Source organism: Hyaena hyaena, unplaced genomic scaffold, assembly GCF_003009895.1.
Source record: "Hyaena hyaena isolate Hyena2069 unplaced genomic scaffold, ASM300989v1 scaffold_49, whole genome shotgun sequence".
Lineage (NCBI taxonomy): Eukaryota > Metazoa > Chordata > Mammalia > Carnivora > Hyaenidae > Hyaena > Hyaena hyaena.
Genome location: NW_024080681.1, coordinates 1638394 through 1653503, shown reverse-complemented (window position 1 = coordinate 1653503; position 15110 = coordinate 1638394). Strand labels below are relative to the sequence as shown.

Sequence of the window (15110 nt, the reverse complement as noted above, 5' to 3'; positions counted from 1 at the left end):
TATGACAAGGATGGTGTCTCCAGACTGCTTTTATGTGGTTCCAAAAGACTATGCGTTAGTTTGTATGGCACAAGAAGAAAACTGACGGATGAGGAAATAGTTGTATTTATTTATTCATTCTAGGCAGTTCCATAATTTTTTGTTTTGTCCTTTTTTAGCATGGTTGGAAATAATTGATAAGTGATGATGAAGTAATTCCTAGGATGATAAAATAGCAAAAGATCACTAAGGTCCTCTAATGTATCTTAAATTTATAAGACGATCCATGCACTGAACTGAAAACAGTAAGAGAATGAATGAGTTTTATCCTGTTAAAAAATAAGTAATTCTTATCTTTGATCTTTGAAAGACCTCTAAGAATCAATAAAAGTCATGAAGTCTCAATTCTCACATATAATTAGAACTGTTCAGTTTCATTAAACTTAGAAACCTAAAATTGGATTTAAAAGGTTAGGAAGTTTCCGTCAAATCGTGAATAAAGAGAATAAGGATTATTGGCAAGACCCCACTTCCTTAAAACTGATAATACCCTAGAAGTGAAACTAACCTCTTAATTTTTATCTTTTATTACCTTGGAAGTCATATTGTGTTTCAAAGGAGTGAGCAGATATTATGAACTGTGAATTGTTAGGAAGTTTGTTAAGCGGAGTCGAAAGAACTAGACCAGGAGTCTAAAAACTATGGATCTAATTTAAGCGTGGACACTAACTCATTGTTTCTTTGGGCTGAGCCATCCCCCAAACTCTGATAACACTGGAAGGAGCAATAGATTGAGTCAGAGCCGCAATGAGAACCTGCTTCGTGAGACTCGTAACCTCCCATCCTTGCAACTTTCTCATCTTTGGTAGTGGTAATAAAAGGCTGCCATTAAGGTTGTTGTGAATATTTAATGAACTACTAGAGACTGTAAGACCCTGGAGGGCTGGAACTGCTAGTCCTCTTTGCCTGTCCTGGTCTAGAAGTATCTAAGTACTTACTGCATAAATGAATGCATTACATTTAGGAATTGTTTATAAATTGTTGTAAATTATAAAGCAAGTTTATAAATTGTACACTTAAAATGTTATGCAATTACAAGATCATTGTGTTTGTGCTTGTTATGCAGATTTAAGGTCTTTTTTTTCCCCTTTGTCTTAAAAAGGGGAAACACAGGCTTCATTGTTTTATCAAATCACAGCAAAATATAGCTTTGGAATAATCTAGAGCTTAGCATTTAAAATTGTAGATCTATCTTCATTTAGCCTCATCTGTGACTTATTAAAATGGCAAACAGTAACAAGCCAGTTTATCATTGTGTTTTTTCTAAATTGCCTGATGGCTCTTGAGTTCAGAAATTTTCATTGTCATGCTGTAAATTTCATAGAGTAAAATATCTTTGTGTATTCTTTGAGCTGTCATAGTCCAAACATTTTGTTTGGGTTTCTCTCTTTATATCAATAAAATTTTTACATTTCTTTGCCTATATTTTTTCCTTTTCTTCAACTCCGTTCTTATAAATCTTTTGAGGTATTAACTTGAATACTTTTTTAAACTATTAGTCTATTTGCCATTTTAATATGATCTCCATTTCCTTTATAAGGTAACCAAGACTCTTAAGAAATTCTTGAGAGACCAATCAGAAAGACCGGCTTTTTCCCTTTGCCGAGCCGGGTAGCCTAGCCAGCAAAGGGAAAGAACTCTAACTTGAATTTACACATGTAACTTGTTTAACTCACCGATTAGTTTGCTCAAAGTCATTGCTCAGTTCAGGATCTGACTATAAATTAAGTGAATGCTTACTTATTTCAGCACCCTTCAAGTTCCCCTGTGAAGTTACTTATGCCTCTGACAGAGAAACTAGGATCTGAAGCTTGGTGACTGTCAGTTTGTTCCACGGTATTTACTCCTTTTAGATGTTGGCCAGAGTTTGGACAGTCAGTAAATATTTTCTCAGCCTCAGTGTACTGTCTGTATGTATGTGAGACTCTGTCCTTCCATCTTTGTTTGACTCTCTCAATGGTTGGCAGGTTCACTAAAGGTAAGAACTACGTTTAATCTTTGGATAACCTTGAGATAACCTTGAGATATCATAGAGGAAATTTCTGAATTTGGGGTGAGGCTGGACTGCATACTGTTAAGGGGCTCTTGTGACACTTCAGGTTCAATATTTACATGCCAGCAAACACAGAGAACAGCTCTCACTACCATGGTACTTCCATAATCCTTCACCATTGGTTGGCTTCCTATTATGTGTCTCACCAACCCCCTTCTGTTGTCTACTTCCTTAGATTTTTATTAACAACGAGTGGCAGAACTCAGAAAGCGGGAGAGTGTTCCCTGTCTATAATCCAGCCACAGGAGAACAGGTGTGTGAAGTTCAAGAAGCAGACAAGGTACGTCCTTAGAAAAAGATTCCCTGTGAAATAACTGCCTTCAGACAATAGAGCACTAAGCTTATGTTCCCCACACACCAGCACTGATGTTCATTCATCACCTTTTTCATAAAAGCAGGTGGTTCTTCCTTTATTTGGAGTGTTCTCTCTCTTCAGTTGTGCCTCTTCCTCTCTAACAGGCAGATATAGACAAAGCAGTGCAGGCAGCCCGCCTGGCTTTCTCTCTTGGTTCAGTGTGGAGAAGGATGGACGCTTCAGAAAGAGGCCGTCTGCTGGATAAGCTTGCAGACTTGGTGGAACGAGACAGGGCAGTTCTTGCAGTAAGTAGCCTAAAAAAACATTCAGTCTTAACCCTAAATTTACCACTCCACTGAAACGTAGATTCCTCAGCCTTTCTGAAACTGTGGTGTGAAGCCAACCTGGCGGACAAGCTGAGGAGAACATAATACACGTGAAAAATGAGAGCTGTTTGGCTTTTGGGATCAGATGGGTAGGTGCAGTACCAGCTGAGGGTCTCTTCTTAGTGAATTTTGAAGAACCAAAACCATAGCTTCCCATGACTGGTAAGGACCTTCCTGTCTTCCTTTCCAACTTTATTAGCCCACCCTCGACAGACAAATCAAAACAAAAACAGTTAAGCAGCAGGAGAGTCCCCATGAAGCTTGCAGAAAACCAACACCAAATGATTCATTTGAGGATCAAATAGGACTGTTTTTTTTAACCTCCCCAGAGTTAACCTCTCTTGACTAAAGAGAATCCTTCCGAAGCAGAGGGCCTCTCAGGGACTTCTGCCCCCTTTGTTCTTCTGGCACTTTCTAGAACCAGGGGAAAGGAGAGATAGCAGGAGACAGCAACTGTCTTTCACTAAATCATTTTCTCACATAAGGAGCATCCTCTCTCCTAGTGGTTTTTGTGTTTGTTTTTGCTGTTTATAAAATAAAAGTCAGTTTCTTAGAGAATGCAGACTGCCTGGGAACTGGAACCATTCAGGCTTGTCTGTGTCTCCACCTAGGCAGCCCACTGTTGATCAGTTAGCGTTTAGGGAGTCCTTGTTCAGTCAGGCATTCAGACCGTGACCACTGTATCCTACCCTCCGTGTGGGAAGGGCACAACTGGGCTTGCTCTGGTGGAGGGATGCATTGTGTCCTTCCTCTGGGTCACTGCTGCCATCGCTCTTCCCTCCTGCCATCCCCTGCCAGGATCTGTTCGTAGTATGGGAACAAAAATGAATCCTTTATGGAGCTGATTTGGAGCTCTGACCCAAAAAAACAGTTACTTTTCTATAAAAACATGTTCTAATCTGGTACTTGAAGGAAGACTGTTCCGGTGAGGTGTTTATGCGTTTTGTGAGAAAGGTGTTCGTTCGTGAAGTAGATCCTTCTCAGATGTTGACAAGACACTGAGCATATTAGAGACTCTAAAAAGCTCTACTCACTAGTTTAAGTAACTAAGTTGAGTTTACTTGAACCTCAACACTATTTTTCTGGCTAATCTGTCAATATCGTGCAAAACTGAATTCTTTGGAACACTTGGGGGAAAATGCTGGTCTGTAGGTTTAGGTTTTCACTGGATTATGATTCTTCGAGAGTGAGAGCTGTATTTTACTTCTTTTGTAATCCCAGCGATTCCTGGGACATAAACGGTCGGGTAGAGAGGGCAGATTGATTGTAAGTATCTGTTTAATTGAGTGAAATCTATACAGTATTTACAACATTAACCCTAGACTAATGGTACATACTATATATAGTTCATTTCTGCAGTTATATTTTCATGTCATGAAATTCACATGCCATCCTTTTTTTTGGACATATGTCTCACCATGATCAATTCCCCTTTGCCATTACACCTGAATGAGATTTCTGTTTTTAAACACTCTCGGGCCATGGGAGGAGTGAGTTTTAATAAGAGACAGTCTCTGGAATAGATGGGAGCTTCTGACCAGAAAATGAAGTTAATACCTCATCCAAGTAAACATAATTAATTGAAAATGAACATAGGGCTGGCAACTCTCAGGTGAATTTGGCTGGTGTCAACAGTTCATTGGGACCATGTGGTGGCCCAAATTCTGATTACTGACTACTTCCCTCTATGCTGTGTGAAGCTTAGCTCTGTTCTGGCTGCATGGAGAACATAATGACCCATCTCCTGAACATACACATGTTCTCAAAAGTACTGGGAAGTAATTGGACTCCCTTTGGTAAAGGCAAGCCAATCAATATACAGTAATAAGTAATGGGATTTTTTAAAATGAGTCCCATCTTCAATGGAGGAGGGCACTTGTGGGGGTGAGCACTGGGTGTTATATGGAAACCAACTTGACAATAAACTATTTGTAAAAAAAAAATAAAAAAAAATAAAATGAGTCCCATCTTATATGCATGTGAACCCCATCTTATCCTTACCCACGTGAGTCCCTTCTTATCTTTACCCACATGAGTGGGTAAGTTGCCCTGTAAGTGACTGTATTTTTATGTCATCAAATGGAGAATATTTCCATCTTAATTTTGTCAGCGCTCACATCATTTTCACACCGGTATGAGTGAGTGATAAAATATCCTCACAGAGAAGGACATGAGATTATAAACATATGTTTTCCTTTTTTTAAAAAAAAATGTTTTATTTATTTTTGAGAGAGAGATAGCATGAGCAGGGGAGGGTCAGAGAGAGAGGGAGACACAGAATCTGAAACAGGGTCCAGGCTCTGAGCTGGCTGTCAGCACAGAGCCTGATGCAGGGCTCGAACCCATGAACCGTGGGATCATGACCTGAGCCAAAGTCTGACGCTTAACTGACTGAGCCACCCAGGTGCCCCATGTTTTTCCTAATTTTTTAATTCATTAAACTTGTAACATCTTCAATATTTCGCAAGTCCAAATCCTGTTTTCTCATTTCAATGTGTCCATGTGGCTTTTTGTTGTTGTTGCTACACATTCAAGCAGTTTAAGAACACGTGGTTCAAATAGTAACATTTCTAATCTACGACTGCTCAATATGTCTATTTTTATTCAATGGAACAGATACTTCACTTTTAATAGGTAATGGTTGTTAACATAAATATTTACCAAAAAGCAGCCCTAAACTTGTTAAAGTGTGAGCTTCCCTAGAGGAGCTCTTGTTTATTTGATGGTAATAAATAAAGTCGCTGTGCACTGTGGATATCCCATTTCTTAGCAGGGGTCTTGGCAGTAGTGGAAAACGCTTTATATTCTCATCAGTTGCATAAAGGCCCATGACCCTGTTCCTCTTTATGGATTCAGATTACTGGTCTCGACTCCAAAACATCCTCACGCAGCTCTGATCATTAATGTAACAGAAGCTGGTTTGACAGGCAGAACGTTTCTTCATCGTCAGTTGAAGAAACGTGTGTTTATACGTTCGGATAGTGGTTACTGGAGACTCACGGGCCCAAGAACATGTGCTTACATATTCACTGTGGTTTTTACTAGAGACTAACCTAAACCGGCAGTACTAAAAAGTCTTTTTATTTGGGAAATAAGAACTGACCACATATGCGTCACTATTCATCTTCATTCATATTCTCGCTCTTCCTTTCTCTTCTGCTCCAGAGATTGTTGCATTTGTCACTCGAAAGTTCTTTCTATTTCTTTTCCTACAGACCATGGAATCGTTAAATGGTGGCAAACCGTTCCTGCAAGCTTTTTACGTGGATTTGCAGGGGGTCATCAAAACGCTTCGGTACTACGCAGGCTGGGCTGATAAAATTCACGGGATGACCATTCCTGTAGGTAAGTGAAATCTGAGTTACATGGAAGGTGAAAGCTGGCAACCCCCCAGAAACACATTCACTATCAAACACACTCCTTGTAGAATGCAGATAGGAGCACACTCCACATCGCTGCTGGAACCGAAAAACCAAACATATTACATTACTAACTCTGACCGTGTCCCTATTTCTGTGTGTAGGCGTGTACATATAAGTGCAGGGACAGGCCACTTACATCAGTACGGCAGCTGGCTAAGGCACAGGTATGGGCTTGTCAGCTGCTAAGTGCTCAACACTATGCTACGTTAGGGGCTGGGGGTGTGGAGAGATGTCACACGTGGGAAAGTCAGGGACATTTTCAAGAACATTGAGACTTGGTCCTTTCCTTCCTGAAACACCGAGATCTACTTGTTTGGAAATGAACACTCTAAAATGTTAACGTTGTCTCTTCTTAGTGGAGAGATTGTGGATAAGTTATTTCTCTTTTTTATATTTTTCTGTGTTTTCCATAATGAGCAAGAATTACTTTTACAATCTGTAAACACAACAGCCATCCTTTCTTTTTAAGATCTAGGTTAGGAGATAAAACCAGCAGCAAGAGAGATATCTATAGGAGAGTTACAGTTAGGTGCCGAGTGGTGTGGCTTGGCCTGTCAGTACTGTAGTCCATTAAAGGAGAGGGTGATTGTCCAAGCTAAGCCAGTGGTCAGGTCCCGATCTGCACATGAGGTGACAGCGATAGGAATGCCAGATTGAGTGCTTTCGCAGCAACCCCAAGGGGAAGGCACTATTGTTGGCATCCTCACTGACAGGAAGAAACTGAGGGTTAGTGAAGTTAAGTAGTTTCCTAATTCACCAGCAAGTAAGTTGTAGAGCCAAAATTCTAACATTAGAGCCTGGTGACTCACTTCACTAGCTGCTCCATTTTCAGTACTGGGAGGAAGAGGTAGGATGGGAAAGGGAACAACTGAGGGAGATGTGAGGGTGTTGGTAGTGGTGAACAGACATGAGGAAAGGAAATATGTCTTCACCAGTGGCTCCTGTTGGCTTCTAATGCCATGTCCAGGCCTCTACCTAGGTTCTTTGGAAGATAGCCTGCTTTCCGTGTGCATCCTAGAGAGTTGAAAGTAGGGCTGCGCACTTTGGAGCACTCCCTGGGGCCCATCCTAGGCCAAGTGTTGGTTTACCAGAAAAGGGGGTGGCCGACTGATAGCACGGAGGGCTTGGAGTGGTGCTTCTCAAACTTTGATGCACATACATACACTTGGGGTCTTCGTCAAGTGTGGTTTCTGATGGAATAGATCTGAGGTGGGGCCTGAGATTCTGCATTTCTACCCAGCTGCCAGGTGATGCCTGTGCAGCTGGTTCTCTGCCTCGAGCAGCAAGGAGAGGGTACAGAGACCCGATGCTTCATTTAGGCATGAGGCAAGAAGAGGAGTCACAGTGCCAGTGGAGAAGGGACTTCAAAGGTCTGTTTTAAAATTACCTCCATGAATTACAGCAACATGTGGAATGTTAGCCTTTAGAAAATGGGTTGGCAGTTACAGGCACTCTTCCTTGCCATCCATCCTCGTTCAGGGTGGAGAAGATTGCTCTAAGGTATTGTCAGACTCTTGGTTCAGTTGTGGCTCTGAGGATTTTACAGAACTTTTGCTCCCTAGCCTCGCTGGCAGGGTTTGGGAATGGTCTGAGTGGAGCGGGGTTACTAGGTAGTATGAGCATGCCTGTTGGAGGGCCTGAGAACTAAAATCTTTGTTAAAAACGGGACACGTGTCTGCCTTTTAAAGCTGGCTTCTCCTATTTCAAGGCAGAAAGGTAAATTAGTAAGACCAAAGACCCTGAGTTGTTTTATTTTTGCATCCCCTCCCTCTGCCATTTCACTATTTTTTAAAAAAAATTTTTTAATGTTTTATTTATTTCTGAGAGAGAGGGAGACAGTGTGAACAGGGGAGGGTCAGAGAGAGAGGGAGACACAGAATCTGAAACAGGCTTCAGGTTCTGAGCTGGCTGTCAGCACAGAGCCTGACACAGGGCTCGAACCCATGAACGCCAAGAGCATGACCTGAGCCGAAGTCAGATGCTTAACCGACTGAGCCACCCAGGCGCCCCGCCATTTCACTATTAAAAGAAAATATGATTGAGGCATTTAAATATCTATTTTGATGACTTACAAATAATCTTAGAAATGAGGTGAAACAGAAAGCTATACACATAAAGTTGTCTTTGCTTCTTAGGAGAGAAGAAAGACCCTGATAAGATAAAAATTATTGGAGTCTCTGATGTTTGATGCATTATTTTAATTTATCTGGCAAGAGGTGGTTGGTACATAAGCCTCACTATTTTCATCTGATGCTCTTTGGAGATGCTGAGCATGGGATTTAGACATAGAGGGCTTAGAAAAGGCTTTCACAGAAGTCTCTCTCACCTTTACTCATGAACTGGTATCCAGCTTGTGAAGGGAAAAAGTGAGGAATTCTTTTGTATGCTAAGTAATTTTTAGTTTCCCTAATTGTTCTTAAAGTGCATTTAGAGCTGAGGTAACTGTCCAGGGAGTCAGGAGAAGGCAGTGCCCCTAGGAGGCCGGGGATCTGAGATGTGAGAGCTCTTGCTGTGGTGCTCCAAGCTCATGAGGGAAGGATGGAGGCAAATGTGAACTTTCCTCTCTGTGCCAGGTTTAGGTACATTTGGGCTTGCCCATCATAGGCTACTGAGAATTCTGCTCATAGGCCCCTCTGGCTAGTTCAGTGCTTAGGCACTCTAGCTGGACTGAACCCAGGGTGGAGAGAGCATAGGGGAAGATCAGGAAAAGGGGGTCATTATTATTCACTTATTTATTCTCAGATGTGTTGAATCAGTCCATTTGTGTTTGTCATTTGTAACTCCACAATTCATCATCAGCTTGATTTTGTCCCTTCTCAGGCTTTTCCACTGAAATCTGGAACATAAGAAAGTTGTCAGTCTCTAACCATGAGGTCTTTATTGTGTTACATACATTTCTCTGTGAAATACCGTAACTTTACATTTGGAATTATAACGTAAAGGAATGATGTACTTTAGATTTGCACAGTACTTGATTGTGTAAACTATTCTGTCACCCACAGGACCTGTGTGATTCTGTGAAACAGGTTGAGTTTTAAAAGGTATTACATTTTACAGATAAGAAAATGAGGCGGCAAGGATTCAGTGTCTTGAGCAAGGTTACATGGCTAGTAAGTGGCAGGCCTGAGATTCAAACCCAAGTTTCTGCTGGAGACCCTCTTCTTATGGAGACTAGTTCAGCAGGACAGGCGGATGAAGAGGCCAGTCACCCTGGTGAAGTCTTTAGCCCTCTGCAGATTTTTAGATTAATATGCTTGTTATTCTTATTATTCATGGTAGTTATGGGTTTTGTAAAGTTGGCCTGAACACTGAGTCAGCAAATACCAAACCATTGCTTCTAGAGGAAATAAGAAAATGAAAAGCACAGTTCCGTGAAAGCACAGTTCTGTTTGGTCACCTGTAAAAAGTAAACTAGAAAGCTGTTTTACAGTTTTGTTTTGTTTTTTTTGAGAAAGAGTGTACACATGCGAAAGACAGCACGAGCAGAGGAGGGGCAGAGAGAGGGAGAGAGAGAAGCTTAAGCAGGCTCCATGCTGGGCATGGAGCCGAGTGCAGGGCTCCATCTCATGGCCCTGGGGCCATGACCTGAGCCAAAATTGAGAATCAGATACTTAACCAACTGAGCCACCCAGGCACCCCAGAAAGTTTTTTTTTAATCTCAAAAATAGAAGATTTCTTTGTTTCATTGAAGGATATCCTATGGTTCATCCAGCTTAGTATCTCTGACACTAAAGCATAAGAACCCAAAAGAGTAGGAAGAATTACACTATTGTGTCTTTTACTCCTTCCCATTTAGGGAGGCAGGGCAATCTGCCAGGTAATGGGAAGACTCTTCCTTCATATCCTCTATCAGGCATCAACTTCAGCCTCTCAGTCATTCACTCTTTTCCTTCTTACAGTCATTCGTTTTTTATTGTGTTTTATTTGTTTTTGAGCATCTGCTGTGTTTCACGTCCTGTGGAAAGCCCTGGAGGTACAAAGGTGAGTAAGTAACATGTTCAAAGAATAGTACAGCAAACAAGCAAGTAGACAAGAGTTGCAAGATAGTGTAGTTTATTCAGCTGTGGAGGCATGAAGCTCTCCACAGGAGAGGCATCTCACCCAGCATTAAGGCTTCCTGGAGAAGGAGGCGGGATATACCAGACGAACGGGCAGTTACGTGAGGATGGAGGGAGGGCCCTCACAGGTGGTGGTAACAGCCTGTACAGAGCATGGACGGAGGAGAGTACTGGGTGGTAGTGGATCTGAAAGTACAGCCAGTTAGAGAAGACAGTGGGGCTCTGGGGCCTGGTAAGCCATGCTACAGGTTTTATCACAGCAATGGTGAGTGTCTCAATAATTTTAAATACACAAATGCTTGATCCAAATTGCATTTTACAAAGAGCACTTTGATTACATAATGGATACTTAGAGCAAGGACCTGCTTTTTTCCCTCCCCCTGAAGGGTAGCCTCCCCTTAGAATATTTGGGAAGAGGAGAAACAGATTATGGCATTAGCACTTTGAACTCTCCACCGGACAGCTCTTTCTCCCTCTGAATTGAGAGCTTCTCCCATCCCTCTCTCTTCTCTCACACTAGGCTCGCAATTGGACGTGCCCACAGAATTCTGCAGTATCAGTGTGATTGACAAGGGTCTCGATGTTGTTCACTTCACAGCACTAGCACTGGTTTTTATTCCCTGCCGTGGTGTTCAGTGGAGGTCTTCTTTTTGACGATAAATCCTGTGCCTTGACCCTTTTACTATAGCATCTCCTTATGATGATGATAAATAATAATCATTACTGTGATTTATTGATAACTTTGTGCCCATTATACTGTCTCTAATCGCATAGCAGCCCTGCAGGGGAAATACTGTTCTCCCCATTTTTATTATTTTTAACCTAAATCAAAATCCGCTGCTTCTTCTCATGTCCACAGATTCCTTGTGGTGGAGGACTGATCCAAGCATGTTTCCAGTTTACTGAGGGAGAAATAGAGGTTAATTGATTTGCACTACTTATGATTTTTCTCTGCTTAACAAGTGTTGGTTTTATTGATTTTGTGATATGTAAGCAGGGAAAATGTAGTCTGTGCTGTAAGCTCAATTCTGACATCAAAATGGTCTTATGATACATTAGAACAGGCTAAAAATCTCCACCTAGATCGTATGTAATTATTTGTCCACTGCACCCCCATTTCAGTTTACCTTTTAAAGAAAAGGCTAAAAACATGCAGACATTGACTCACATCATAAGGTGTTGCCTTCAACAGCTCACTCTAGTGTTGTTGACAGAGCATGCGTGTGGTGAGATCATTTGTTCACTCATTGAGAGTGAGGAGAACCGGGGTCCTCGGTGGTACCTGAATAGCTGGTGATAGGGGGTTGTGAAGTTCACCTCATACGTAGCCTCTTTGAGGAGGTAGAGCTACAAAAGACCTCAAGGGTCCCAAGGCCAGTCTGCTCATTTCTCAGAAAAAGAAACTGAGGTCCAGAGAAAGTCTTTTTTTCAAGACTACATAATGGAATCGTGGGGGAGTTAAGTTCTCTTCACGACAGACTGAGGGACACGTAATCTAACTTCTGAGAAACTACCAGCAGACTCCCAGAAGAATAGCGTTAACACTGCTGTGTACCAACATGAAGTCTCCATGTTTGTATAGGCATTTATAGAGCTTATCATGATAGCTGTGAATGTTGAGTGACGTCTGTTCAGGGTCAGAATACATAGGTATCTGCTAGGAGACATAATGGAATAGCTCAGTGTCTCTGGTCTAATTGTTTAATACTGGCATCATCAGAAGTGTTACTAGCTCGTCAAAAGGTAACTGCACACAGGCTAGAGATTGGAAGATGACCTTCCATTCACTGAATTGTGTTACATATTTTTATGCTATTAAATAAACTCACTTTTAGTGTTACCAGATGTATAAAATTGACTGCACTTCTTGAGATACTCTTAGTATTGTAATTGGGAGCTATTTCTTGAGGTCTATATTAGATAAATTTCTCCTCAATTTCTGACACATTTTAGATTTTTCTGAATTTATTGACAATACATATTGTCTGCACATCCTGTAGTTCATGTAGAGACTGCCAATGGCAGATGTTCCTGTGAGGGTAAACATTCTGCTAAAAAAGAAAAAAAGATTATTTCAAGCAACGACAAAATCTGCCTTGAAAAGTAATGATACTTCCTGGTGCCCAGGTGGCTCAGTCAGCTGGACATCCGACTTCAGCTCAGGTCATGATCCCACTGCTTGTGAGTTCGAGCCCCACATCGGGGTCTGTGCTGAAAGGTTGCAGCTCCAAGCTTGTAGCCTGCTTCAGATTCTGTATATATATATATATATATATATATATATATACACAAGTAAATATAAAAACACATCAGAGAAGTTGTCTCTTGCTGTATTTTTAAAATAAACTCCTTTTAAAAAAAGTACCTAATACTCTGGGGTTTTTTTGTTTTTGTTTTTTGGATTTGTTTTTTATTTTGTTTTTGTTTGTTTTTACTTTTTTGAGTGAAATAGAAAAGAGACTGAGAGCGAAAATTCCTATACATGTGATTTTGTGTTTCTGTTTTGGTATCTCATCTCTTCTTTAGTTTTCTGCACCATAGTTAGGTTCTAACTTGTTGGCTCAGAATTTGGTATCCAGAACATTTTTCTGATATTCTCATCAAATACAGCCCTTTCTTGCTGAGTGTGAGCTCTCTCTGTAATACTCCATATGGGTAAGAAGACCTAAGATCATTGTAGCCTTAAAACAGAGTATCTGAGTTTGGGTGGAGATTTTTTTTCTCTATCAGGCTGAAGCACTTTATAGCGCAAAGCTAGAAAAAAGCAGGGAACAGCCTTTTAAGTCATCTTGCCATATTTAGAAGACATGATTAACATAAACGGTGGGAAAATAGGCTGTTCATTCCTCTTAGGCAGAGAAGAGTTCTCAGTACGTACCGTCTTAGGTATATGAGAGAGAGAGAGAAGCAACACTCTGTGAGCCCTTAGAGTGGACTCTGCTTCTGTGAAGAGGAGAGAGGCCCTCAGTCCTGGGCTGCCCCATCTGGGAGGAGGTGGTGTTGCTCTGCGATGCTTCCTTTAGAGCTTACATCCTGGAGTTTATGTGAGTTTCTGGGTCCACATGCCAAATCCCCACAGAATCCTCTTTACTCCCCACAAAAGCTTTGTCATTTTCCCCGCATTTGCACTCCATGGCATCATACTCTGATTCTGTGGTTTGTGATACCCCCCTAAATCCAACACTCTGTTCTCAGAAAAGTCTTAATATGTTTGTAAGGGCAATGAACTGGGAGTCTGGTGACCCAGGTTCAAGTCCAGAAGCCACAATTTAACCAGTTAAATCACTTTAGATCTCACCTCTCTGTGTTATTTTTTTTCCTCGACTTAGAAAATACAGATAATAACTGTTGTTCTATTGTTTCCATAGAGTTGTTTTGAGCATGAAGTAAGAATGTAAAAATAGTTTGTAAAGCTCTATAGAAATACACGTTTTGTTTTTATTTTAGTACTTTTAAAATACTAAAAAGATTGATCAGGTTCCCCTACGCTTAAACTACTCGCAAGCAAATGAGTAGCGTTATCAGAGCTAAGCAAATAGTAAATAAATAGAAACGAAGTCAGCAACTGTAAAGCAGCTGTAGGTCATCATGACACACTTGGAGCGTGGGCTGTAGGTCAGAAGCACCATAATTGCCTGGGAGCTTGTAGAAGTGCAGACTCAGATCCTGCCCCAGAAGTGCTGATTCAAAATCTGCATTTTAACAAGCTCTCCAGGTTCTTCATGTACACATTTAAGTTTGAGAAGCACGGTGGCCTGTACCACGTGGCACTGGAGAGTGCAAGCTGACTCCACACAAAAGTAGTGAACATTTTTTTTATTTGAATTATTAGCTTTGAACAAAATATTGCTAGCTCACGGAACCTGTTGTGTCATACATTTTTTTTAAGATGAGGCTAACAAGTAGCTATTTACATTTTTTTTAAATTTTTTTTTAATGTTTTATTTATTTCTAGGAGAGAGAAAGAGACAGCGTGAGCAGGGGAGGGTCAGAGAGAGAGGGAGTCACAGACTGAAAGAGGCTCCAGGCTCCGAGCTGGCAGTCAGCACAGAGCCCGATGCGGGGCTCGAACCCACGAACCGCGAGATGATGACCTAAGCGAAAGTCGGATGCTTAACCGACTAAGCCACCCAGGTGCCCCTATTTACATATTTTTAAAAGCTGATTTAACAAGTCATTAAGTAATAGAGTAAGTGATACTTGGATGGGACAGAAATTATGAGAGCATCTCTCAAGAGATTGGCCTTTGGGTGAGTAGGAGCTCGGTGGGATTCAGGGCAGGATGACAGTAGCTGGAAGGACCTGTGGTGCCGCTCGCCCTAGCCAAGGGCACACAGAGAAGGCATAGCTCTCACGTTTGCCAGGCACCCTAGGTCAGACTAGGGGTGTCCAGAATCATCTTCCACTAACCAGATGAGAATACAGACTGAGCTCAAGGCCAAGGGCCCCTTTATGTCTTTCACTTAGGATTCTTTGGGGAAGAGTTCAAGCACCAAAATGCCCTTTATTTCTTTATTTCCTGCTTAGAGGAGCTGTAGGGATAGAAGATTCTCCAGTCCATTCTTTGTGCCAGCCTTTAGCTAAGTGTCAAGTCTGTGGACAGTTTATCCAAGGAAGTATTCACTCCCCATAACTCAATTTCTCCCGGGACACACTTACTGGAGTCAAGTTCAGTTCCTTATGAGGCCAGCTTTGTGAGATTTTGCCTACTTTTTTTCCCCTCTCTTTCATTTTTTCAGTAACCTTCAAAATTATGTAAGGAAGAAAACTAAATTCTCCAGTCATTAGAATATAGAGGGGGATGTGCTCCATCTGAACTGCTCCAGGTTCCCACATGTGCTGCTCCAGGTTCCCACA

General features: G+C 41.5%; 1 protein-coding gene across 1 annotated transcript in view; it reads left to right on the top strand.

The window, feature by feature from the left end:
* The window catches only part of ALDH1A2 (aldehyde dehydrogenase 1 family member A2), a 94617-nt gene that overhangs the window by 36322 nt on the left and 43185 nt on the right, over positions 1–15110 (top strand). Inside the window, exons 2-4 of the mRNA XM_039230656.1 lie at positions 2268–2372; positions 2552–2692; positions 5989–6118. Of these exons, the coding sequence (XP_039086587.1) occupies positions 2268–2372; positions 2552–2692; positions 5989–6118 (376 nt within the window). The remainder of the gene's footprint in view (positions 1–2267; positions 2373–2551; positions 2693–5988; positions 6119–15110) is intronic.